General features: G+C 36.7%; 1 protein-coding gene across 13 annotated transcripts in view; it reads left to right on the forward strand.

Annotated features, from left to right (window-relative positions):
- Window positions 1-26790, forward strand: part of FRMPD2 (FERM and PDZ domain containing 2) — a 306604-nt gene extending 279814 nt beyond the window's left edge. For 8 of the 13 annotated variants that reach the window (XM_072627697.1, XM_072627699.1, XM_072627698.1 and 5 more), the window contains 7 exons: window positions 668-777; window positions 2499-2647; window positions 3431-3521; window positions 5852-6183; window positions 14066-14281; window positions 23399-23461; window positions 24862-26790. In XM_072627697.1, the coding sequence (XP_072483798.1) occupies window positions 668-777; window positions 2499-2647; window positions 3431-3521; window positions 5852-6183; window positions 14066-14281; window positions 23399-23461; window positions 24862-24942 (1042 nt within the window). In that variant the 3' untranslated portion in view covers window positions 24943-26790. Of the gene's footprint in view, window positions 1-275; window positions 383-667; window positions 778-2498; window positions 2648-3430; window positions 3522-5851; window positions 6184-14065; window positions 14282-23398; window positions 23462-24861 lie in introns of those variants that run through there. The other 5 variants (XM_072627721.1, XM_072627720.1, XM_072627723.1 and 2 more) reach the window with 4 other exon arrangements.
- Window positions 26791-27632: the final 842 nt, after the last annotated feature.

The raw sequence follows: 27632 nt of genomic DNA on the forward strand, positions 1-27632 counted from the left end.
AATAGAGAGTTTATCTCAGATTCTGCTGTCTTTTCTGACAGTCAATATCTAATAATGGAATAAAATTGGCAAATGGTTGCTTATTATATAGCTAATCTGGTAAAAAGAGGTAAGGAGACCATTTGAATCTTGTTTAGTTCCAACCCACAAATTTCCTTTAAGTGCTGATATCACTTGTAATAAATCTTGTTGTTAGCTATTGAAGAAATTATTGTAGAATAGATATTTACTCTTTCTTGTTTCTTTTTATCTCATTCTTACCCATCCCCAACCAGGAGGTCTTTTAAAGCAAGAGGGTTAGTTACTTCACTCAACCCAGGGAAGGTATGAACCAGAAATATAGGAAGATTAGTGAGAGAGAGAGGCAGTTCAGCTTGAACACGTAAGTAAGTAGGGAACAGGGAAGGATTCCGTAATGGGGCAAGATGGGAAAACTTCAAGACCTTCTAGCTCCTCATAACCAAATTTTCAGAAGATTAATCAATTTAAAAAAATTATATTCTAGGACATCTGATCACTTCTATTTAAATATAAGTTCAGAAACCCACGTAAGAGGGTGGAGGGCTGCCAATGTCTTCTTCCTTTCATCAGAGTAGATAATAATAGCAGGTTGTCTTTTAAAGGTATATCTCATTTGGATGGCTGAATAAATATTTTCTTTTCTTAGGGCTGGGAGCAATATTTGGAAGAGCAGAGCAAGCTACAGCTCTGAAAACTGGAACAATGAAGACGGGCAGCACGCAGGATCATCCCGCGATTCAACAGTTGAAACCTCAGGTATTTCTAAGATGCACCTATGTTTTTATCAGAAGATACTTTGTGGCCACTGTAGTTACAGATACCTATTCAAAGGCAAAGACTGAACAGTTTATGGCAATATCCAATATAATAAAGGCTTGGGCAGGGGGAGAAGGAGGAGAGGAGAGGGAGAACTGCATAATCTCTTCACCTTCTTGCCAATGTTTTTATTTTTCTCAAAAGGATGGGGCAGATTTCCACTTAAATATTTTTATGGAGTAATTGTAACTCTAGACAAAATAGTTGTTCAACAAGTAACTATTAAACACGCGAGTACTGTGCTAAGCATTGGGGGTACAAGGACAAATATGAATCACTTCCTGCCTTCAAAGAGCTTGTATTCTATAAGACAAGTAGGCTTATACAAAGTACATACAGAGTAGATGGAAGGTAATTTCAGGGAGGAAATGATTTTAGATCTGTAAAGTGTTGCTTAAGGATAAGCAACGCCCATATGTCCATTCCTTTTTTCTCACTCACCAAATGACTCCAATATTTCTTTAATACTCCATGTATGTATTCGTTAATTGTATTTCTCTATCAGTGTTTTCCCTTTTGGGTCTTGATCAACCTGTTTATTTTGTGCAAATATTTCTTTACTTGGGATGCAATTACTTTGTCTCCAATTTAATTAAATTCAAGTCAATAAGTATTTCTTTTATCAATGAGGACTTTGTGCAAGGTGTGGAGAATTACAATGATAGATAAGACATGGTTCTTCCTGGAACTTACAATTCATACAAATTTTCCCAGGTTATATATGCATCTTTTTAAAAATTTTCTTATGGCATAAGATTGTTGCATTGCATTGTTGTTGTTCTTTGTGACCCGATTTGGGGTTTTCTTGGCAAAAATGTTGGTTTGCCATTTCCTTCTCCATCTTATTTTATAGATGAGGAAACTGAGGCAAACAGGGTAAAGTGACTTGCTCAGGGTCATACAGCTAGTAAATATCAAGGTGAATTTGAACGCAGAAAGATGAGTCTTCCTGGTTCCAGGCTGTACACTCTATCCACTATGCCACATGTGCCTTAATTTGTCCAGTCATTCTCCAAATAATGAACCTCACCTACAAAGTCATTTTGGGTTCCAGTTCCTTGTATTCTATATCCATGAGTTTTGTTTTTTTTTTTATCACTGACTCTCTTTTTAGAGATTCTGTCTTGTGAACTTCTGAGCCTCCCTTCTGTTCTCATTCCTAAACTGCATTGGTTCTTATCTATAGTGTCTGGTTTGGGCATTTTCTTCCTTTCCCTCCATATTGGGCTTAACACCCCCTTGACTGGATCCAATTCATTTGCTTACTTAGTGCCTACTATGTATAACATATAAAATAAATATTTTTGGGTGGTGGTGGTGAATGACTTATTAGCATTCACAGTAACTAGTGAGGCAACTAAGTGGTACAATGGATGGAGCTCCGAAAAAGAATGAGGAAGACCTGAGTTGAACTCTAGCCTCAGGTACTATTAACTATACAAGGATGGGAACTGAGCAGCCCATAGGGTCCAAGATTTCATTTGTCAAACACATTTCTCTTAGAATGGAACAGGAATCCTAAGGAACTATATTTGACAAATGAAATCTTAGACTCTGACTTGTGTTTTAATGTATATTTTTAAAGACTTAGGTAAAACATTTTTATGGAAAACAGAACACAGTTTTAAGTATTGGATATGGCTGTCATTTCCTCTTTTTAGGTTTGACAATTATTTCTGAGGAAGAACTAACTGAAGTGTCTGAGATTAGGTCAATCCCAAACAGTTTTCATTTGATGGCGACCCTCAGAAGTCTGATTGAAACCATTGAAAAGCAAATAGCACGAAATGAAACCTTCGTGGAATTTTTGGTAATTGCACAAATGATACTCAAAGGTGATACACACATGTGTTCTTTACATCTGAGAAGGAAGGTAATTTCAAGAATTCTTTCTTGAATTCTTGTCCTCTCGACTGCTATTTCTTCCTAGGGTAAGGGATATAAGGTTTAAAAATATATCTACCTTATTTTCTGGCTTATTACATGCATGTTTTATGCATAGGTAGGGAAAGAATATTCCAGAGAGTTTAATATTATTACTTTTGCTTAGTCTATCAAAATAAAGACTTCCTGGGTCATTGGGATATGGATATTTTGACCGAAAACTTTCATCTTTTCAATCCTTTTTTGAGAAGAGTGAGTACTAAAGGTACTAAAGACAGGATTTTTCTTATTCATTGTAGATATATAGGCTAAATGAATTGTGACAGGTGCAGAATATCCAGGGACATATTGGCAAATGTTTATTATCTGATTCTCCAAAAAAGTATAAAAAATATAATATAGTTTAATCTGCATTATTAATACTTCCTTCATCACTTAAATCTAGACAATCAAGAAAACAATAAATCAAGCCCCGATTTTTAGCATTTTCTGGTTTCCAAGGTATAAATGCTCATATTGAAAATTTCACAATCAGTTCTCCTGAGCCAGTATGAGCTAGCTCTATCACACTCCTGACTGAGTGTCTTCATAGAACAAATATATGGTTTTCATTTTTCATAAGAGGGGGTTCAGGGATTAGTAATCCTGAATTAAAAGTTAATCTTTTATTGTAGGAGAGAATCATCATTCCTGTTTTCTTTATTTTTAGTCTTTAGACAACGTAAAGCCACTTGATGACTGCATCTTGGGAAATGCTCCACAAAACAAAGAGAAAAACAGATATCGAGATATTGTTCCATGTAAGCAAATATCAATTCTCATCATTAAAAATTTTTTTTGGAAATGCTAAAAGAGAGGGACTTTATAGTCCTGGAGATGAAAAATAGAACTTGGAAGTCATCTTCATCTATTGGTGACACATTTATATACAGAAGAAGTGAGTGGTTATAAGGATAATGTTGCATTCTTCAAGGTCAGATGTCTGATTTCATGTCTTTTACGGATGAAAAAAATGAGCAGATTGGTTCACATGACCTGTCCAAGGCCACACAGTTTTAGAGATGATATTTGAACTCAGGGTCTCTGATTCCACTGCCACTTGTTTTTCCAGTGTAAGGGATATTCCCCATGTCCCTTGTTACAGCATTAAGTTATAGTGGATACTGTGAATTGAGCCAGCAGAACTATGTAATTTCTTCACGAGAAGCATCCCATTTATAGAATTTTTGTCTCTGTGCATACAAACAAACCCCTTAGGTGATCGCCTCCAACAAAAAGACTTAGATCCTATGGGTCATGGTAATTGAACCCTCAGAATGTCCCATGTTCTGATTTAGATACAATGTATGGAAATATATTGAAGGGCAAAGCTGAACTCCTTTAGTCTAGGCTGACATTTCTTCATTTAAAGAGTACTTCCATCTTCAAGAAGTACCAGTACAGAGTAAGAGAAGAAAATTATCTGTAGAGATGCCATGAAAATTAAAAGTAATCCGAATGGAAAAGAAGATTGAAATTCTGACATATTAAAGAGAGATAATACAGGTTTATAGATAATGGAATGGACTTCAAGTCAGAAAGCCTCATTTGGGTTCAAATATTCCTTGTGATGTATATGTACTATGTGACACCTAAGGCAGATTACTTAACTTCTCAGTGGCCTAGGAAATTGATGGGCAAGTTGCCTATCTATATCAACAGAGGGATTGTCCACACTGGGAGTTCCCATATCAGGAGTTTTCCCTTATGAAATCACAGACCTGGACAAAATAAATAACATTAAAACTCTGTATGTACCGTGTTTCTTTTGTCTTCTTCTTAAAATTAAATTGAATTTTCATGCCCCTCTGCGCACTTTCATCCTATCCACAAATGAAAAAACAAGAGGAAGAAGGCCACTGTTATACTCATGCAGATAGTAAAGCATAACAAATTCTCATATTGGTCATGACCCCAAACCAAAAACAAAAAAATAAGTCTTGGTGTATATTGTGAATCCATCACCTTTCTCTCAGGAGGCAGGAAATCTATTTCATTTTGAGTTGTCTGAAATTATGTCATTTTGTCAATTAGAATTCCAAAGTCTTTGAAAGCTGTTTGTCTTAACAATACTACTATTACTCCATAAATTATTCCCTGGTTTTTCTTACTTTATATTCCACATTAGTTCATTTTCAGTTCACTATGATTCTTTGAAACTATTCCCTTCATTATCTCTTACTATATAATAAATAGTATTTATAGTATACACGTGCCAAAACTTGTCTGGCCACTCCTCAATTGATGGGCACTCACTCAGTTTCTAACTCTTTGCCACCACAAAAAGAGCTGCTAAAAATATTGTACATGTGGATCTTTTTCCTCTTTATCTGATCTTTTTGGAATGTCGGTCTAATAGCAGTATCCCTGGGTCTAAGGGTATGCATAGTTTAATAGTTTGTGGGGTAGAATTGCAAATTTCTCTCCAGAGTAGCTAGACTAGTTCATAGCTCTATGGGTGCAATGAGTGCCCTAATATACCCATTTTCCAATAGCTTTTCCAAATGTCATTTTCCTTTTTTTTTTAATCAACTTTATCAAACTGATGGATATGAGGTGCTATCTAAGAGTTATTTTAATATACATTTCTCTCATTATTAGTGATTTAGAGAATTTTTCATATAGCCAATTTTAACTTGGATTTCTTCCTCTGAAGAAAATGGAGAATAGATAATTATAAGTTTCTACTGCATATTTGCGTTAGAAATAACTGAGAGCAAAGTGCTGAGCATAGAGAAAATGTTCTTTAAACTCTGATTTGTGGATCTGATCTAACTCTGAATCTGTAGTAAAAATAATGTCTAAGTTGATAAGGTAGTGCTTGGCTGTCCTTTTTGAATTAAAATTTGTAAATTTTCCATCTTTTATTCATTGACTTGAGAATTTGCTCACTGAATTAATTAGACCAGAATACAGGATAGCTTCATACATGATTATGGAAAAAAAATCCTTATGTTTTTGTCATATTGATATACTTAAAATGAAATAGCATTTATATGCACAGTTCTTCACAGGAACAGGAAAAATTACATTTAAAAGACAAATACTAATTCAAAATTTGGATTTTGTATTCTGTTCCTGTGTGATATAGATGATGGTACACGGGTTCCACTTGGAGAAAGGAAGGATTATATCAATGCAAGTTATATCCGAATACTGAATTCAGAGGAAGAATACTTTTACATTGCAACCCAAGGACCCCTGCCAGGAACCACAGAAGACTTTTGGCAAATGGTTTGGGAAAATAAATCTAATGTCATTGCCATGATGACCAAAGAAATAGAGGATGGATTCATCAAATGCCACCGCTATTGGCCCATTTCTCTGAATAAGCCTTTGGAGCTTCAAAACTATATTATTGCATTGGAGAATTACCAGATACTGGAAACTTTTACAATTCGAGCATTTAAAATGGTTAAAAAGGTGAGTCATTTAGAAAAAAAGCCCAACAATGCCCAGATCACCATAGTGTTACATCCTTCTGTTCATTAGTAGACATGTCTACACTGGAAGTTTGGAAGTTGGGGGGGGGGGGGAGTTGAGAGAATAACAGAGAATTACATGCAAAAAAATTAAGGACTTCTATTTCCTAACTGATACTAGGACCCTGCCCAATCCCAAGTCATGGTGTCATGGAAACGTAGAGTGTAGAGGAACCTAAGGGATCATCAACTGACAATTATTAAGTGCCTAGTTTGTGCAAGATTTTCACTAGAGATACAAAAACAAGAAATGATGGTCTCTTTTCTCAATGAGTATATCTTCTATGAGAGCAGACATTTTGCACATTTATAAGTTTGTAGAGAATAAATATATTTTTATATTCATAAAATATAAGTATATTGTTATTTAGCTAGGTAGTACAGTGGATAGAATGCCAGGCCTAGAGTCAGGAAGACTCATCTTCCTGGGTTCAAATCTTACTAATTGTGTGACCCTGGGTAAGTCACCAACCTCTTTGCTTCAGTTTCCTAATCTGAAAAATGAGTTGGAGAAGGAAATGGCAAACCACTCCAGTATCTTTTCCAAAGAAAAAACCCAAAATACTAAATGGGTTCATGAAGAGTCAGACATGACTAAAACAACTGCATGACAACAAAATGGAGTAAATACAAAAATAATGCAAGGTAAATAGAGAAGACATTAGCACTCGATATCAGGATAGTGCTTGAATTTAGTCTAAAAGGAAGCAGGGAATGCTATGCAGTGGAGTTGGTGAGGTAGTTCATTACAGGCATGGGGAACTGTCAATGTGTGCAGGAAATGGAGTAGCTGGTTGGGGGGAAAGAGAAAAGGTTTATTTATCTGAACTATAGAGTCCAAAAAGGAAAGTAATGTAAAATTAGACTGCAAAAACAAATTGGAACCATGTTAATAAGGACTTTAAAAATTAAATGGTAGAGTTTATTCTAGAGGAAAAAGGGAACCAATTTGATTTATTGAGTAGGGGGCGATGTGGTCAGATATGTGTTTAAGGAAAACCACTTCTGATAACTGTGGAGGATAGATTAGAGGGGAGAGAGATAAGATAGAGGCACCAACTAGAAAGTGGCTTGCAATATTCCAGATGAAGGGTGATCTTCATGAATCAAGGTCTTAGGTACATGGACAGAGAGAATGGAATGGATATGAGAGGTATGGTGCAGAAGAATGAGTCCCCTCCATGACTACATCCCCAGTAAATAGACATTCAACTTGTGTTCAGATACTGCCAATGACAGGGAGTTAACTTTTAAATCTATTTCTGTATCACTTTAAAAGTTAGGAAACTTTTCCTTAGGTTTATTTGAAATTTGCCTCCATACCTTCTATTTTTTGGTCCTATAATACCAACAGGAATACGCCCAGTGCTTCTCTTCTATATGATAAATTCCTCAGATATTTGAAGACGGTAGTTCTAGCCCTCTGTCAGACTTCTCTAGATGAAGCCTCCTGAATTCCATCTTCTACTCCTCATTTGACATGCTTTTCAGTTCCTTCACCATCTTTTGTTCCTCTTTCTTGACCCTTTCCAATTTGTTTGTAACCATCCAAAAAATATGGCACCCCAAGCTGCTCACAATACTGTCAGTGTAGTACAACAAAGGTAGAGTCCAAAGGAGTCATCACATCCCTCACTCTGGACGCAGCAGTTTTGTCCATTTATCCTAAGACCACATTCATTATTTTGGGCCATCTTGTCAAACTGTGAACTATATTGATGGAACTTGTAGTTCATTCAAGTTTCTTGGGTCTTTTTTCACAAACTGTTTTGTGGTTATATCTATTCCTGTTTTGTACTTATGAAGCTGACTCTTTTGCAAATTTAGGCCTTTACATTTATCCTCATTAAATCAAATGTTATTAGGTAGATCCCATTGAGATCTTTAGGGATGTAAATTCTGCCATTAATCATATCCCTACTAGATAGGCATTACTCACAGAATGGATAGATATATGCTTCCTCCTGTACTAGTTAATTAAAACATTGAGACTTACAACATTCCATTAGGGACTTAGATTGACATTAATCTAGACCCTCTAAAAACTACTCTGTGGGCCAGCTTTTTAAATTGCATCATCTACATATCTCTGATACTTCCCACTTCCTTTTCCATGTATTTGCAAACCATCTCTTTGGACATTTTTTTCCAGTAAGTTTCCAGAAATGGAAATGACTTATGCTCACTAGTCTGTAATAGAAGAATCTACCTTCTTCCCCTTTATTTGAAAATTAGATCTGTATTTGCATTGTCCATTTGCACAGCCCTTTTCCTATTTTTTGAATACCCTTGAATGTCACTGATAGTAATTCAATAATTACTTCCTGAAAATTTCTGTCATATTTTCCTCACCACCCAGGATTAACTGGAGAAGAAGAAAGAGAAGAGATGATGCATAGATATAGTTATCCTGGATGTTTTTTAAAACACTGAAAAATGGCCCTCAAAATGGGGTAACATAAACATACCATTATATTTCTCATAATCCAATTTAGTGCATTTATCCATTTGTGAGGCAATATGGTAAAGGAGATAGAATGTGGAACTTGGAGTCAAGTCCTGGATTGAAATCACATTTCAGACACATCCTGTATTCCCTGGACAAAAAAAAAATGCCCCTAATCCTTTCTTTTTATATTTAATCTGTAGAATGGGGATGAGGAAGAAGATGATGATAACTAATACATGCACATACATATATATATATATGTATATACATATATTTAATATTTTTAGTTTTACAAAGTCTTTAGAATATATTATCTCATTTACTCCCCCTGATAACAACCCTGCGAGGTAGGTATTGGTGTCAGACTCATTTTGTTGATGAGAAAACTGAGGCTTAGAGAGGTTAAAGTGACTTTTACCCATGGTTACATAGCTGAAGTTACAGTTTCTGAATTAGTATTTAAAGCTAGGAATTCCAGATTCCAAGTTCAGAGCTGATAGAGCTACTGCACCAAGCTCATAATTACATCACCTCACACAGGGTTGTTGTCAAGACAAATTAATCACTTTGGAAACCTTAGAGTGCTATGTACATTTCAGTTTATTATTATTATTATGGTTGTGGCTATTGTTTAAACTTAGTTTTTTCTTTTAGGATAGCAGACCAAAAAAAATATCTCCATTAAGCAAGACAGCATAATTATATCTAATTTTTTAAATAAGGAAATGGAAAACTAAGTATATTTGTAAAATGCATTATTTAATGATGCTTGTGATTAGTAGAATTACTTTTGATTGTCATCCTATGGATCCAGATGGAAAATTGCTCAACATGGAATTCTTTGATATACCCACATTTAAATGGAAGGGCTCCTAAGCCACTTCCTATCGATTTCATAAGGGGATCATGGCCATGATGAAGTATGATAAGTCTTGGTAAAGGTTTAGGGAGGAGAACAGGGAAATCTTTTAACAAAGTAGTTGGCAGTTTGGGGACCTGCTTCTTTACCCTGAATATCCCACAAGGATGTTGCAGAGATGATAGAGACATTCTCCTAGTCTTGCATTGTCACCCAGAGACCTTCATTCTATAGACTCTAAGAAATCGTACAGCCTCCTGAGTCTTTGCCAGGAATTCTCAACGCAAAAGTGGGCATTCCCAGGATGTTTGCAGTGATATTTCTCTAAATGATCCTCATCCAACTAAGTGAGAAGATTACAACAAATCCCCGTATAGTCTGTGTGTTCATGACCCAAGATAACCATTTTTGTTGGATATGTTCACTGCCTATCAGACCCTAAAAGCTTGGATTACATATTCTCATAAAATTGCATATTGGTATAGTACAATTGGTATAGTGAATAGAGAACAGACCTTGACGCCAGGGTAGAAAGTCCTGGATTTATGTTGTATTTCCAATACATACTAGCTATGCGACCTTGGGCAAACCATTTAGCCTCTAAATGCACTAGACAACTGTCTAAAATGATGAGCTACAGAGAAGATGCTGACTTGTATTTGAGGAGGAAATTTCATCACTCAGAAACACCTGTACTAATGAAAATACAGATCTAGTTTCTATTCTCTATTCATAAAATTTAAATATATATAATATATATACATATATCAGTCTATTTGACCTTAAAGGTTTTCTTATAAATTATTGTGCTGACACCCAGAGAAGGATGTAGATTGACCAAGGTAGCATTACAGAAAAAAGATTTGGACTTGTGTATGAAATGTTTGCTAGGATATCTCACCAAGATTCTGTTTTATTCCAAATGTCAACGGACCTCTTTATTTTTGATTTCTTTATTTTTCTAAAGGGTGGCATAGCGCTGCTCGTTTAGACACTAGCCTATGAATGAGATGATCTGGATTCTAAGCCTAAGTTTATCACTTAACTCGATTTATTGAACTTGGGCAATCCACGACTTTATGAGCCCAACGAAAACATTTGTTGGTAGAATGAATGAAAGAATCTATTTGAACATGTGGAAAATGGGTATATAACCAGAGGTGAGTAAGCCTATTCTTTCCAGTTAGCTATGTGCCAGGCATAAGGCTATCTTATTAAGGCTATCTTTCCTAGGATACTGGTACAAGGTATATTTCATCTTTTGGATGAGACAGAGATCCCAGGAGGAAGAGGAAAGAGAAAAAAACACAAGATACAAATGAAGAATTTGAAATGTATGTTTAAGAGTCCTGAATTACTGAGGATATGTTTCCAGAACAGAGTGGAGCATTGACTTTTAGTCACTGATGTGCCCAAGAAAATAAAGTGACAGAGAAGCAAAAACTGCTATAGCGGAAGCCAGGAAAGAGTGATGATCTTGGAGCAATAAGTGCCAGGGCTGGGTGGATGTCACACCATTGTGCCATTTTTCCCTAGTTTTCAATAACCTGGATAAACTAAAACCTTCTTTCTGCACTATGCAAAGGAAGATCAATTAATATCAATCAATATTAATTAAGCATCTAATATGTGTCAGAGACTGTGTTAAGTACTGAAAATGTAAAAAAAAGAGGCAAAAAACTATCCTTGCTCTCAAGGACTTATGATCTAATGGAAAAGACAACATACAAACAAATATTTACAAAGCAAATTATATATGGTATAATTAGGAAGTAATTAACAGAGTTATGGAATTGTGAGGGGTTGGAAAAGGCTTCCAGTAGAAGGTGAGGCTTTGGTTGGGGCTTAGAGAAAGCCAGGGAAGTCAGTAGGTATAAATGAGAAATGAGAGTATGCCAGGCATGGGGAAACAGCTAGAGAAGATGTCCGTAACTGAGAGATGTGATATCTTATTTGTGGAACAGTCAGGAAGCCAGGGTTAGTGAATTGAAGAGAACATGTTGGAGAGAAAGGTATAAGCAGGCTGGAAAGATAGGAAACCTGGGTTATGAAGTGTTTTGCATGCCAAATAGCATTTTGTATTTGATCCTGGAATTTACCTGGAGTTGCCACTGAAGTTTACTGGGTATGTTGGGATGTTTGACATCATCAGACTTGCATTTAAGGTAAATTGCTTAAATGGTTGAATGGAGGATAGATTGGAAAAGAGACCTGAGGCAGGCAGATCCCCCTAGCAGGTTGTTGCAATAGTCCAGATGTGAAATGATGAGGGCCTGTGCTAGAGTTGTGGTAGTGTCAGAGGAGAGAAGAGGGAACATTTGAGAGATACTGCAAAGCTGAAATAAGAGGGCTTTGGCAAAAGATTGGATATGGCAAGGTGAGAGATAATGAGGAGTCCAGATTGATTCCTAAGCTGAGAACCTAAAGAGTGGGAAGATGGTGCTGTCCTCTACAGAACTAGGGAAGGTAGAAACCAGGAGAAGACTTGGGGGAGAGATAATGATTTCTGATTTAGATGTATTGAGTTTTAGATGTCTACTGAACATCTAATTCAAGATGTTTGAAAGACAGTTGGAGATGTGAGATTAGAGGTCAGCAGAGAGACTGGGGCAGGATAAATAGATCTGAGAATCATCATCATATAGACAATAAATAAATCCATGGGGGTTGATGAGATCATCAAGTGAAGTAGGATAGAAGGAGAAGGGGAGAAGGCTCAACAGGAAGCCCTGAGGGACTCCTAGGGTTAGAGGGTGTGATTTAGAAGAAGATCTAGCAAAGGACACATAGAAGGAACAATCAGATACGTAGGAGAGCCAGGAGAGAGTGCTGTGTCAAAAACCTGGAGAAAAGAGAGTATCAAGGAAATAGTGTCAAAGTGTGTAGAGACTCTGGTCAAGGAGAGCGAAGATTTAGAAAAGGCTACTGGACTTGGCAACTAAAAGATCCTTAGTAACTTTGGAAGGAGTAGTTCCACTGGAATGACAAGATCAGGAGCCAGGTTGTAAGGGGTTAAGAACAGAGTGAAAAAAATGAACATAGAATTGCTTATTGTGGATGGCTTTTCTGAGTTTAGCCAAAAAAGGCAGAAGAGATGGAGGATGATAACTAAGTGGGGATGAAAGAATATAGTGAGCGTTTTTTGAGGATGAGGGAGACATAGACGTGTTTGTACACAGAAGGAAATGAACCAGTAGACAGGGAGACACTGAAATAAATGGAAGAGTGGGGATGACACAGGGAGCAATCTTTTGGATGAGATAGGACAGCATGGGATCACTTGAACAAGCAGAGGTGCTATAGCACCTTGGAAAGCAGGAAGGTCACTTTATCATGTGAGATAGGAGTGAAAGAGAGGAGATAGTGGAAGAAGGCATACGAAGGAAGAAAAGGAAGAAAGGAAGTTAGGAACGAAGACAAGAAGTTAGGAAGTTAAGAAGGAAAGAAAGAAGGAAGGAAGGATATACGCATTTATTAAGTGCCTACGAGTACTAAGAAGAGTGAAAATGTACTCCTTTAGGAAAGGTTTGCTGAGAATATTTTTAGTGTTTCATTTTCTATTCTCATTAAGTACTTTTGCTCATTCCATGTTGTGGTTTTTAAATTTTGTTATTTTTTTAGTAAAATTGACATTTTAGACCCAAGTTAACTTTAGAAGTCTCCAGCATTACAGATGATTAGGAGCTCAAGACAAAATGAAAGTATATTTATTTCTCAAATACCCCACATTGAATATGGTAAATGATGAAAAACTTTGAGTTTGTGACTCATGAAGATCAGTCGAATGAACTGGACATGTTTATCCTGGAGAAGAGTGTACTCATTGGGGACAAAGTAACTGTGTGCAAGTATCTGAAGGATTGTCATATGGAGGAGGGATTAGACACCTTCTTTGGCCTCAGAGGGAAAAACCAGAAACATTCAATGGAAGCTTCAAAGAGACAAATTGAAATCTGATATTAGGAAACATTTTTGACAATAAGACCTAAGAGTAGAATTGGATGTCTTGAGAGTCCTGTGTTTATTAAGACAGGTTTCCCTGTCTTAATAGTTTTCAAGTAGAAGGTTGGGTGATCACTTGTTGGCTATATTGTAGTGGGGACGCCTTCATCTATGGTTTGGACAACATGGTCACTGAGGTCTAAGCCAGTTCTCAAGCTCTGTTATTCTTTAGGAGTTCCAAAGTGGACTTTCCCCTCTGCTGATTATCTCCAATTTAACTTTTTACATCTTGTTTGTACATTGGATGTTGACTCTCTCATAACACTGTGAGCTCCTTGAGAATAGGGACTATCTCCTGCCTTTCCTTCTGTCCCCAGCACAGTGCCTGGCACATGTCAAGGGCTTAATAAATATTTATTGATTAATACTACCTGCCCCACTTACTTCACCAAGTCATCCTCACAATAAAATCTTGCAAAGGTATAAAGTGCTGTACTAATATCAGATAGCAACCCCACAGGTAATGACCTGATATCTCTAACCTAAGATATGATGACGGTGCTTCTCTCGCAGACAGGATCTGTTCATTTTGTGCATCAGATACAATTCATTAACTGGCCAGACCATGGCATTCCCACATCATTCGATGCTTTTGTGAAGTATGTCCGCTACATGAAGAAGATCCACGAGACGGGACCCATCATTGCACACTGCAGTGCAGGCATAGGGAGGACTGGGGTCCTCTTGTGTGTGGATGTAGTGCTTCGTGCCCTAGAAAAAGACTTTAATGTAAGTATTCCTTGTCACCCTCCCCCCAAAGATTCATACCATGAAGCCTGTGCAGAGAAAGAGGGCGTGCATGCTTAGGAATCAAAGGTCTTCGATCAAAATCCAAGCTCTGACACTCTATTGTCTGTGTGACCATATTTCAAGAGGCTCAACTTCTCTTGAGCCTCTCCACGTAGCTGGGGAGGTTTAACTAGATGATCTTAGAGGTCACTCCCAACTCTAAATCTATGATCCTATCTTAGAAGAATAATATTTGCCACCTGGAGCTTTTCAGGGTGCTTTCTAAAATAGTGCTAGTGATATGAATTTTACATACTGGATAGTCTACTCAAATTATAGAAAAGCACAAATCAACATATCTTTAACTAGGGTGGACATCTGGGGCTTTGTTCCAGGATGCTGAATTTGGAGGGTACTGACAGTAATTGCAATCCTTCAGTAGGACGGGAATATCAGAGCTGAGCACTTAGCAAGAAGAGTTAGTTAAACAGGGAAGTTAGCAGACAGATGGAATGGGTGCCTTCATTCTGCTCTTTCCTCCTTCTCACCCTTTGCACAATGGCCTCCTCAGAGCAGTTATGTGCTGATTCCTACTTCCCCTCATCTGAGGGCATGCTTTGTGCTATTTGCAAAGATTTGTAGTTTTGACTCATATAGTGAATTGCCATCCTAGAGAATGCCAAGCTCCAGACTGTCCCCTGTCTTCCATTGCCTTTTATATTCTGTCATGGTTTGGTTCACCTATCCTTAGAGATGTTGTCTGGCAGTGCTGAGTATCAGGAATCTTTGATATCTACTTCAGATCCCATGGAATCACCTAAACCCATGATCTGTGGGCAGAACTGAGAAGTGGCCCAGGAATCCTATACCCTGGATGATGTCCAGTCTGTAAGACCATAGGGAGAAAAGGCAAGAGAGGGATGGAGCTCAGGTGTGAGTGTATTTTTCAGTGCTTTGGGATTCTGATCACTGTTGAAAGTTTATGAAGATTTTTAGTTAGGTGAAGTTATGTGGTGCATTGGTTATAGTGTGGGTTTAGAGTCAGGAAGACTTGAGTTCAAGTTTTGCCTCAGATATTTACTAATTGTGGGACCCTGGGCAAGTCTCTTTAACATTTGTTTGCCCTAGTTTCTTCATCTGTAAACTGGACATAATAGGAGCACCTATATCTTTGGGTTGTTGTAAAGACCAAATAAGATACCATTTAGAAAGCACTTAGCACAGTGCTTGGCAAATAATAGGTGCTATCTAAATCCGATGATGATGATGGTGATGATGATGATGATGATGATGATGATGATGATGATGATGGCTTGAGTTCACTCTTTTAGCAAGTGTTTATTAAATGCACATTGTGTGTCAGGAGATGATTATTTAAAGACAAAAGAAAATATTCCCTCAAGGGGAGATTTTTTTTGAGGAAACATGTAACTGGAAAATTAAACATAAAATATGTGAAGTGATTTCCAGGAGGAGGGTTCTAGTAGTTGGGGGGAGGGAACGGGAAAGTCTTCATGTAAATGATGCTTGATTTGCATCTTGACGAAAGAGGGAGATTTGCTGAGGTGGAATTGAGGAGGAAATGCATTCCAGGGAAGTATCATTTGTAAAGGGCTGAAGGTGGGAAATGGAATGTCGTGTGTGTGTGTGTGTGTGTGTGTGTGTGTGTGTGCGTATGTGTAAGAATAGATTGGCTAGTTGAGTTGGAACATAGAAGGCATTAGAAAGCTTAGAAAGGTATACTGGAGATAGCCTGTGAATGGCTTTAAGAGTTAAATGGAAGGATTTATATTTGAGAAAGCAGGAGTCGGGTAGTGATAGACCTATGCTTTAGGAGTATCATTATGGCAGTGATGTGAAGGATAAATTGAAGAGGGGGGACACCAAGTGTTTGGGATACCAATTAGAAGGCTCAGGGCTATTCATGAGGGGTGATGAGGACATGAACAAGAGTGGTGATTGGGTAGAGAGAAGGATGGATGGTTGGATAGATGGATGGACAGATGGATGGACAGAAGGATGGGTGGATGGATTGTAGATATATTGACAAGTATATACTGATAAGTACTGGCAGTTGAATATGAAGAGGGAGAAAGAAGGAAGAGTTGAAGATGACTTCAAGTTGGCAAACATGGGTGACTTGAAAGGTTATGATGGTGAAGTCTTGGACAGTATTGGGAAAATTAGAAGAAGGGAGAGTGTGGTGGGAGTCAGAGGTAGAAGGGAGTATAATTGCACCCAGGAGTGCACTGGTAAATGTTTAACAATTAGCTTTCTAAAAAAAATACACCTAACAATTGTCAAGTTAAATCTTCATTTTCTCAATCACTTTAGGTCTAGACAATTAATAAAACAATAACTCAAGTCCTGATTTATAGTATTTTTCAATTTCCAAGGCATAAATGTTCACCCTGAAAATTGAGCAACCAACTTTTGAAAGCTGGTATGAACTGACTCTAGCATACACAAGCCCACATTTTGGGCTTGAAAAGTTTACCCTTTTCCTAATATGTAACCCAGGGGTATTATTAATATAGAAGCTAAAGCCTCCCATGTAAGAGACCAAGGATTGATTTCTGGACTAAATTTAAAAAAGCAAACAAACAAACAGAAATCATAATAAAGCAAATTCCTGGGCAGCCCAACCTAAACACTCCACTTAGTGGTTCATTGAGTTTAATTAGGCTTGATAGAGGTAATATAATCTTGGTAGACCTTGTACATTCCAGGCTTTACACTTATCCTTTATGAATGACTTTAAAAAACAAACGACAACAACTCATTCAGATTCCCTATTTCTGACTTTGTGGGAAGAAATAGTGTGCTCTTGGGATTGGCAGTGGGAAAAGAATCGTTCATCTCCCCTTCTGCATGAAGCACTTAAAGACTACAGATTTACTTACCACCTAAATCCAAGTAGGCAGGACAGAACTGTTTGTCTCCCATCTTGATGAGGCAGTGAGAAATAGAATGACTGCTTCAGCAGAAATGTTTCTGTTTGCTTCTTTTGAGTTCTTCACTCCTTTTTGATTTTGTGGGAAAGAACGAGTTGGTTATGCTAATATAATGTGTTAATGAACACTTTGATGTGCTGTGAAAGAAAGCATTCATCCACATGGACCACCTGCCGCCTCAGTTGCTATGACACAGTCTTTCTATTTGTGTCTGCAAATCATAGGATCCCAGAGTTGGAAAGGGCCTTAGTCATCTAGTCTACTCCCAACCTAACATAGAAATGGCCTCACGATGCCCCCAAGAGAGGTGGCCAACTGTCTGTGCTTGTCTACCTTTGGCAACCATGGGCTTCCTAGCTCCATGAGGCAGCCCATTCTATTTTCAAACATTTCTAATTATTAGGAAATTCTTCCTCTATCTGAATCAAAATGAGACTTCTGGTACCACCTTGACACTGATCTTAGTTCTCCCTTCTGCTTTCAGAAAGTAACTATCATATTTGCCATAAGATGCCCATTCATAATTATAGAACCACATGCCTTAATTTTACAAATGAGATAACTTAGAACCAAGAAAGGTTAAGAGACTTGCTCCAGGTCACACAGATAGGAAATAGCAGAACTGGAATTCAAATAAATGTTCTATGTTCTTCCTACTATAGCCACATTGCTTCTGTCTTTGAAAGCAGATTTCATGTCTCTTTCCCCTTCTCCTTTAATGTTGGGGTTAAACATCATCTGTTTTAAATGATATAATTTTAAGATCCTAGGTTGTTTTCAGGCTATATTTTCATATTTATCTTCTAAAAGTTCCCTCCATGTATTCTAGGTTTCATGTAGCTGAACTGGACTTCTCAGTAATCTCTGAACACACCTAGCACTTTCCTACTTCCGCACCTTTGTTCACATTATTTCCTGTGTTTGCTATGTCTTCCACCAATCTCTGAGACCTTTTGATCTTCTACCCATCCTTTGAGGACCAAATGGAATGCTACCTCTTCAAACCTTCCCTTAGCCCTTCAGCTGGAAGTGATTTCACCTTCATTGAATTACTTTATTTTATTTGTATACATTTATCCTATTCTAATGGATAACCTACTAATTTCACAGACACTTACACACACATACACACACACATACACACATATTCCCTCTAACTGCCCTAATACTGAAAAAGGCCTCATGAGTTACAAATAACATCTTTCCATGTAGGAATATAAACAATTCAACTTTAATGAGTTCTTTAAGACTCCTGTTTACCTTTTCATGTTTCTCTTGATTCTTGTATTTGAAAGTCAAATTTTCTTTTCAGTTCTGGTCTTTTCAATAAGAATGCTTGGAAGTCCTCTATTTGTTTGATGTTCCATTTTTTCCTCTGAAGTATTACACTCAGTTTTGCTGGGTAGGTGACTCTTGATTTTAATCGTATTTTCTTTGACTTCTGTAATATCATATTCCAAACCCTTTTATCCCTTAGTGTAGATGCTGCTAAATTGTGTGTTATCCTGATTGTATTTCCACAATATTTGAATTGTTTCTTTCTCGGTGCTTATAATATTTTTTCCTTGACCTGGAAACTCTGGAATTTGGCTACAATATTCCTAGGAGTTTTCCTTCTAAGGTCTCTTTCAGGAAGTGATCAATGATATCTTTCCATTTCTACCCTCTGGTTCTAGAATATCAGGGCAGTTTTCCTTGATAATTTCATGAATGATGATGTCTAGGCTCTTTTTTTGATCATGGCTTTCAGGTCGTCCCATAATTTTAAAATTGTCTCTTCTGGATCTATTTTCCAGGTCAGTCATTTTTCCAATGAGATATTTCACATTATCTTCCATTTTTTCATTCTTTTGGTTTTGTTTTGTAATTTCTTGGTTTCTCATAAAGTCATTAGCTTCCATCTGCTCCATTCTAATTTTTAAAGAACTATTTTCTTCAATAAGCTTTTGAACCTCCTTTTCCATTTGGCCAGTTCTACTTTTTAAAGCATTCTTCTCATTGGCTTTTTGGACCTCTTTTGGCATTTGAGTTAATCTATTTTTAAAGGTCTTCTTTTCTTCCGCATTTTTTTGGGTCTCCTTTAGGAAGCTGTTGACTCACTTTTCATGATTTTCTTGCATATTTCTCATTTCTCTTCCCAATTTTTCCTCCACCACTCTTACTTGATTTTCAGAATCCTTTTTGAGCTCTTTGAGACCATTGCATATTTTTTGGAGGCTTTGGATGTAGAAGTCTTGACCTTGCTGTCTTCTTCTGATGATATGCTTTGCTCTTTCCCATCTGAAAGGATGAAAGAAAATACCTGTTCACCAAGAAAGTAACCTTCTATAGTCTTATTTTTTCCCCTTTTTTTGGCATTTTCCCAGTCAGTTACTTGACTTTTGAGTCCTTTGTCAAGTGGAGGGTATACTTTCCTAGGCTTCAGAGGTTTTGTGCAGCTGTTCTCTGTGATATCTCTAGGGACCTGAAAGTTCTCAGTTCCTCCAAGGTGGCACAATCAGGGGAGAGAAGTTTACTCCTCTGTCTTGATTTCTTCTTGCCCAGTGGTTTGATATTTTGTGTTTATAATCTCCAATAATTTCTGCACAGGCTATTCAATATCCTGGAAGCATATTTCTCTAGTTCTTTTAATAGTTCATAGATAATAGTATGATAACAAGACTCATCTCAATTAGTTTTCTAATCTTTTAGCCTCACTTTATTCGTTCATGAAATACAGCTTGTTCTGTGAAACTAAGGAGCATTGGGAGATTCAAATAAAAATGTATAAAAAAAAAGCGAAGTGTTCTACAAATGAAAGGCGACATTATTAACTTTGTTATTAATCTTTGTGTTCTTGTTGCTGAGAACATCAAATCTTACCCTCTGCCTGCCTTCCAAACAGTATTATTAGAGATCAGCTGTCACCCTATGCAACCTCACTTACCACTCTTCTTTAACACTATTTTGCAGCTGATCTATTAATTTTTCTTTCACCATCTCCTTTTTTGTATCAACATCTTTGCTTATCTTCATTCTTTCTGGAATATGCTTCATTTTCTTATTTATCTTGTTCCTAGTTAACTGTGTTATGATAAATGTTCAAAAATTGGCTTTTTGAAAAAAATTAATCAAAACATATTTTTGACTTAATTTGCATTATTAAAATGTTCTCCATCACTTAAGTTTAGACAATCAACAAATCAAATGCTGATTTGTAGCATTTGCTGATTTCTGAGGAATAAATGCTCACACTGACAATCTAAGAATTTGAACTGGTCGGAGAGGTCCTCAGCAAGCCCGTGAATTTCTTGCTCTCCTTCAAGGTAGAGTGTTCATTCTTCCCCATCTGTGAATCCTTATTGTTGGTGTTGTTCATCCTTAAAGAAGACCAGTGATATCATGAAGGTGATGCCTTGACTTGCATGTGAACTAAATATAAGTGAAGCAGACTCTGGTGGACACTAGTTTCTTCCTTTTCTGATTGTATAACGTAGCACAATTGAAAGACCACGGGGTTTGGAGTAAGACCTAGGTACAAATCCCCTTCTTTGACTTAGCACATGTCTCATTGGTCCTCAATTTCCTCATCTATAAAATGGGGGTGGGTGGGAGAAATGAGTATTAGGTCATCTTTTAGTTATCCACCAGCTCTAAATCTATGATTCTGTGTGGCAGCCTGGTATAGTCAAAAGACCTGAGTTCTGATTCTGAGTCTTCCACTTATTACTTGTGTGACCTTAGACAAGGCAATTAATCTCTCTGGTCCTGACTTTCCTCTTCTGCAAAATGAGTTGGACTAGATAATATCTAATATCCCTCCTACTTCTAAATCTCTGATTTGGTAATGGATTAACCTAATGGACTGTACCTCTTACCTAATTGGACAATATTCATTCTTATCCACCTGGGATTTTTCAGGTAGATTACTTGACTTCTTTCTTTTGAGTGGCTATGGATCTCACTGAGAAGATCCTACAGTGTTGTAGGACTTTATTCAAGAAGCGCAATACCATCCAAAACACATGAGCTTCTACAAGACTTCCCTCTGTGGAATACCTTTTTCATTTCAACTTTGCACAACCCAGTCTCCATGGCCCTTTTGATGAAGATATGCCTGCTTTATGCCCCATTTGTAACAGCTAGTGAGAGGGTCATTAGACAAAGTTATTTCCATGCTTGCATCTATCAGGTAACCCTGTAGGATGTTAAGATAGGCATAGGGGACACTCCATTGGAAGAAAGTGGTTATGACTATCATTTTGTCTACAGAGGCAAATACCTTTTTGTTTTTGAGAGATGGGGAGGGGAAATAAACAATAAACACAGTCATATCTTATATTCTTTATACTTCTTAATCAATTCTGTGACTGTGAAGATATGCTCTGCTATAGAGAGCCACCTATAAAAGCCTGACTGTTTCCCTCTCACATTTTTATCAAGGACATTCTATACTCATGGAGGTTTTTATAGAGATGATAAAGTAAGCATATGAGTCTAAAATTGTCAAAACCTCTGTCCCTCTCCCTTCATTTGTAATAATACCATCTGAAAATAGATTCTCCTAATGCCTTTAAGGTTGTCTTACCTCCTAAAATATTTCTTATTTGTGTATTTGGCTAAATCTAGATACGTGTCCCATTTCATGTTTTCAAGTGTCACTTTCACTTTCTCATAGAATACCTTGAGTACAGTCCAGATTTGGTGGATCCACGATCATCAAGGATGAGAACATGTCACCAAAAAAAATGCTGGCTAATTTGATATATTTCACGCCTATTTATTATCATTTCCATTTTATTGATACATTGGGATGAATAATAGCAGTAGTTTTGTTGGGTTCTTAAGCATAATACGCTATACTCTCTCTCCCATTTGAACTGAGTTGATTCATATGCCTGAGTTTTCTGTGGAGTTTTTCCTTCATCATTTTTCTCTATTTTGTGGAATGATACTGTGAAATGATATAGTCATCCTCCTTTAAAGTGTTTGGATTCTTATCTAAATAAGCTATGAATGAGACAGCTAGGTGGTGAAGTGGATCTATCTACTGAGGAAGTCAGGAACACTTGACTTCCAATCCAGCCTCAGACACTTTATAGTTCTGGGCAAATCATTTTATCTCTTATTTGCCTCAGTTTCCTCAACTATAAAGTGGATATAATAATAGTACCTATCTCACAAGTTATTGTGGGGATCAAATGAAATAATATTGATAAAGTACTTAAAACAATGCCCAGCATATAGTAGGCACTATATAAATGCTTACTCCTTTGCTCTCCTACTCCTTGGCTGTCGTGTGTCTACTTGGTAAGAAAATCAGCTCAATAGCTTTTGTCATCCTTGTTGTAGTGAATATCTTTATATTGGTTTAACCTCATAAGGAATGGTGCTGATCAGTATTTCCACTTTTATCCATTTTGCACAGATGACAATGTGCTTAAATTAATTGCTTTGGATCCAATATAATTGTGTTCAGTGTTATTTTCTCATTTGAATCCTTTCTTCTAATTTGGTGTTATTTTGTCCCTTATTTTAACCTGTTTATCTGACTATACACAGACAAGTGATTCTGAAATGACTTACATTGGTAACTAGTCATTTCCTTTCTCAATAAGTATTTCATCTGACAAATTCCTTAAATGCTTTGAGAGTACAAAGACAAAAATAACTGCCCCAGCTTTCAAGAAGCTCACCTCTTACAAGACTTGTAGAGGTGAATACCTCCCAGTCTTCCACAATAATAAGAATTCAGGGCTCAGACAGACTTGGGACTGCAATCAGTTTTGTTGTTAGTTTTTGTTTTTGTCTAAACCTGTGAATTCAATCAGTTTTGTTTTGCTTTTCATAAAGACAGGTATTCACGTTTCAGGCTCTCCCAAAGTTGTCTGTTATGATTCTTGCTTTTGACAGAATAGAAAATTGCTCAGTAACAATTCTGATTTTTTTGAGTGCTTGCACTTTGGGTTACCAAAATTTACACTTTTCCTTTGGAAATGTATTTGTTAGTCCCGAGAGTGGTATAATTCTGTTACCCCTGAAAATGAGAACTTCTTTTATTAGACTACGTGGTCTTGGTCCAGAAGGGAATCCCTCAGAATGATAGTTCTCTTTGCCCTGGGCTAGGATGATAGGTCCAGAGGTTTTCTTTCATCTTTGCTAATGCTCAATTTCCTTCTAACAGTTTAATATCAAGAATATTGTGACCCAAATGAGAGAGCAGCGTTTTGGTATGGTTCAGACCAAGGTAAGATCTCATTACAGAGATGGGACCTGAAGCCATTTTGCTGGGTGTCAGGAAAGTAATCTCTTAGGGTTGGTAGAACATTTTGCAATCATTAAGACATCAATGCCACTGCCATGTTACAAAGAGAATGTTAGTCTGGCTTTAGCTGGAGAAGGGCAGTACTTATTCATGACACATGAAGACAGAAAGCACATGTGATTACAAACCAAAGTAGTCATTATTTTAGCTTTATTTATTTATAAATTTATATATATTAATATATATTATATTTATAAATTTATATTTAACTATTTAGTTATTCCTACAAATTTCCTGTGTAGACTTTCTTAGTTTTTTAGGAGTTGCCTCAAGTCGCTGAAGGTTTTTCTTCAAGATATCAGCATTCAGTTCAACAAACATTTATGAAGCACTTAACTATGTGCACTCAGTACTACCAAGTACTTACTGTGTACAAAGACAAAAAATTAAATAATCCCTGTCCTCAAGGAGCTTACGTTCTAGTGAGGGGATATAACATGTATACCGGTACATAAATATAAAGTCCTACAAATGACATATATCTGTCCCCTTGTGCAGATCACAATTCCTCCATATTGTCTATTTAAACTAATAGTTTGATGAATGGTGATGGCCAAAATACTCTCACAAGTAGCCAACCTTCCAATAATGCTCCTTCTTCGAGCTAATCGGCTACATTGCTTCTCAGATTACAGGCCATTGCCAGCTTATTCAGCTTTTAGTGCCCTTTCTGTTTTGTGCTTTTAAAACACTGGCTTTATAGATCTCTATAACATGATGAGAACTTCAGTGGAGAAAAAAATCATATATGTATAAATAAAGGAGAAAAGGCAATTATCCAGTTCTCTTTTTTTTCCTCAAACCACTTTTATTTGAAACAGCTAAATAATTTAAGAAAAGAGAGGCCAATTTTCTTTAGAAAAGGGAGAGGAACGCTTTCATATTTAATGTCAGCTCACTATTTCAGGTTCCCAATGGAGATGTACTCTTAGAATTATAAGCTTGGGAAGCACTGTGAGAGATCTTGTAGTTCATCTCTCTCTAGTCATCTATGCTGAGATCAATTCATCAATCAACAACGTTTATTAAGCTGCTTTTATATGCCAAGGAAATCTTTGGAGCCTGAAATTAACTTGTGATCTAAGGATCAAATTACCCCTAATGGATGATTATGTACTTTACACTTATTTATTAATCATCACAATGGTTTTTTTTGAGGTCACCAATTTATAGAGAACTCCTTGGACAAATATGTCTGTCTACCAACTTTATGGTTATCATTTATAGAACTGAAAAAAATGTGCCCTGCAAACTGATTGGTATTCGTGTTTACTATAGGTGCAAATTGATTATTTTACTCTCTTATTTTCATGTATATTTAGGAGCAGTATCACTTTTGTTATGAAATCGTGCTTTATGTTCTACGGAAAATTCTAACCTCTGCACTCAGTTCCATCGAATAAGAACGGTTCTTCTTGCATTGCATCTGAAAGTGACCAAGTGACTTGGTGTCTGTCTCCTCCTCCATGGACATTTGCTAGTTTCTGGACACAAAACATTTTTGTTAGTGTATTCAAGTACCTTGGTATCTGAAGAGTCTCTGAAGGTAGTAAAATACTTGTTTGGGGATGAAATAATGCTTGAAAAGAAACATATTGCCTCATAGTGGTTGTTTTCAATATTATCACAATGCTACCCCTAACTCAAAGGAAAAATCATTATAGAAAGTAACCGTGTATTGGCTATGCAACTGAGAGGATGACAGGGAGCAATAAAGGGTCTTGAACATTTTGGGTAAGATTTTATTCAGGAAGGGCAGCTAAAAGTTATCCCTAAAGGTTTCCAGAACTTTATTAAATACTTGTTTAGGGGAAAATTTAAAGCCAATAAACTTTTTTGGCAATTATCTCTTGTAGGTACTTCAAAGAGAATCTTGCTTCTATTATTTGGCTAAAGAGCTGGGATTTCAGACTGGTTCTTTGAATAACCCAGTCTACAAAAGACCCAATTAGGATGCAGTTATTGTATCTAAGCAATGCAGATTCCATTTCTAGTTTTCTTCTATAGCTCTCTGGTAGCTTGCTGAGATTTCATTGAGAAGATGGTATCTTTGAGTTGCAGATATGTACAGAGCAAGAGGGCATAGGGAAAATGTAGAGGGTGGTCAGGATTCACCCACTCCATGTGAGCATTGAACAGTCCAAGTTGGAAATGGGTATTTCTGTGTGAGAGCCAAGAAGAAACTACTGTCTCTTGAGTTCTTTCCCGTTCCACCCTAACACTTGGAGTATGACTCAGCCTGTTGTGTTGGTATCAAACAGAATTTTTTTTGGCTTGTTACTCCTTGCCCTTTAGCTGACCAATAACTTTTGATTAAAAATATCATTCCATGATTCTGAATTATCCACAACATCCCTTAAGCTATAGATTTTCTTTTTTTTTCTTGGTCTGGGATATGTGATCATTCATTTCTTTCTCTTTTTTCCCCTCCCCTAAAAACTTAGAAGTTTCGATTGGTTTTCTGATGTTCAGGAAAAAAAAAACTAATTTGGGTTTCTGAAAAGGAAGACTTGCATGTTTGCTTTTGAAGGATGTAACTACTATTACATTCAGCTTAGATAGGAACTTGTGAATCGATAAAGAATAACAGTGATATTATGTAAGGGAGTTTCAGTTCCATACTGTACACTATCATCAATTAAAAGGAATTGATAAAATTCTGTACATTCAAGTGGTATTGATTAGTGATCAGGGTAAGTTATACAACACATGGGGGGAAATGCCTGAAGTCACAGTTGTAGATCCTGGATTCTTAAGAGGCTTAATTGCTTTCCTTAACTGAATGTACACTTGAATTTGCTGAGAAAAATTGATGGTTTTTAGGTAATTGTTTTTTTTCCCTGCTGGGTGGTATACCATGAGTGTATGTATGTGCTTTACAATTTTATGTTAAATCAAATTGATAATTTTATTTATCTTGTTCTGTTAAGCAGTAGTCAGTAGAAGTGTTTGGCCTTAGATATTTATTCACTCTATTTGATAGCCCTCTCTAATTTTTTGGAAAATAATTGTGCTATGTATACTGTAAGACACACTTTTGTATAGGATTGTTCAAATGGAAATGTTTGCTATGTATTCTACAAAAGTGTTTTTATTTAGCTGGGCCCAAGATTTTTCTTGTGAAGCCAACTTCTGTGATCGATGCTGGTGTTCTTTTTGGCATATCCATTCCTTAGCTTCTGCATACTATTTTTACAGCTGGACCAATTTTCAATTTTCCAGGGAAATTAAAGTAGCAAATTTGGAAATATCGACTGCATTCATTTTCATTTTGGTCTCAAGGAGGGAATTCTAAATGCAAAAAGGTTTTACTAATTGAAATATTCTTGTAACAAATAGTGACTCAAATTCTGCCCTAAGTTAAGAATGGAACTCCCATTGACACCTATGGGAGTATCTCATGGCTCCTTTGGATACACTGGTTTTTTAGACCTTAACACGCGTATACATTAGTTAATGTTCAACTTTAATTAAACATTTTTAAACAGTTTTTGTGCACAATATTTATACACTAGATCAAAATGACTTTCTATAGAAGTGACCTCTGTAGGTTTTTATTCAGATGGATTTTAGAAACGTGTTTTTCTATGAGTTCTCTCTTTTTTTCCCCTTGAATCAGCCCATGACATAATGGAGTTATTAATTCAGTTCACATTTTCTGTTCATGGGTCATTTAACTGAGTTGTTTTTTATGGAAAACCTCAAAGGAAAACACCTTGAAATCAGTGATGTAACAGCAAATTGAAAACTCCCTCAAGTAATGGGTTCTCAGTATACATTCCTCCTTAATTGTTTTTCATCTCTAGGTGGAATGTGTTTTCCTGTTTGTGAGTCTCATTAGAGTGTTGGTTCAGAGGTCTCAAAGGGTACTCATGAAGTCATAAAGACTGCAGGGTGCCAGGCAGGGGTGCCAAGGGGTCAAAACAGTCTATTGATGATGCACCAACAAGCAGAACTATAAAGAGGGCGCAGAGATTCTTGCCAGGGTAAATTTATCCCCCATTTTTTGATTGCTCAAATGAGTGGTTGAAATGAGCTCAGATAGCAATATAACATTATTTTATGACTCTGGAGTTTAACAGAAATATCACCC

Source organism: Notamacropus eugenii, chromosome 1 (genome assembly GCF_028372415.1).
Source record: "Notamacropus eugenii isolate mMacEug1 chromosome 1, mMacEug1.pri_v2, whole genome shotgun sequence".
In the NCBI taxonomy this organism is placed as follows: domain Eukaryota; kingdom Metazoa; phylum Chordata; class Mammalia; order Diprotodontia; family Macropodidae; genus Notamacropus; species Notamacropus eugenii.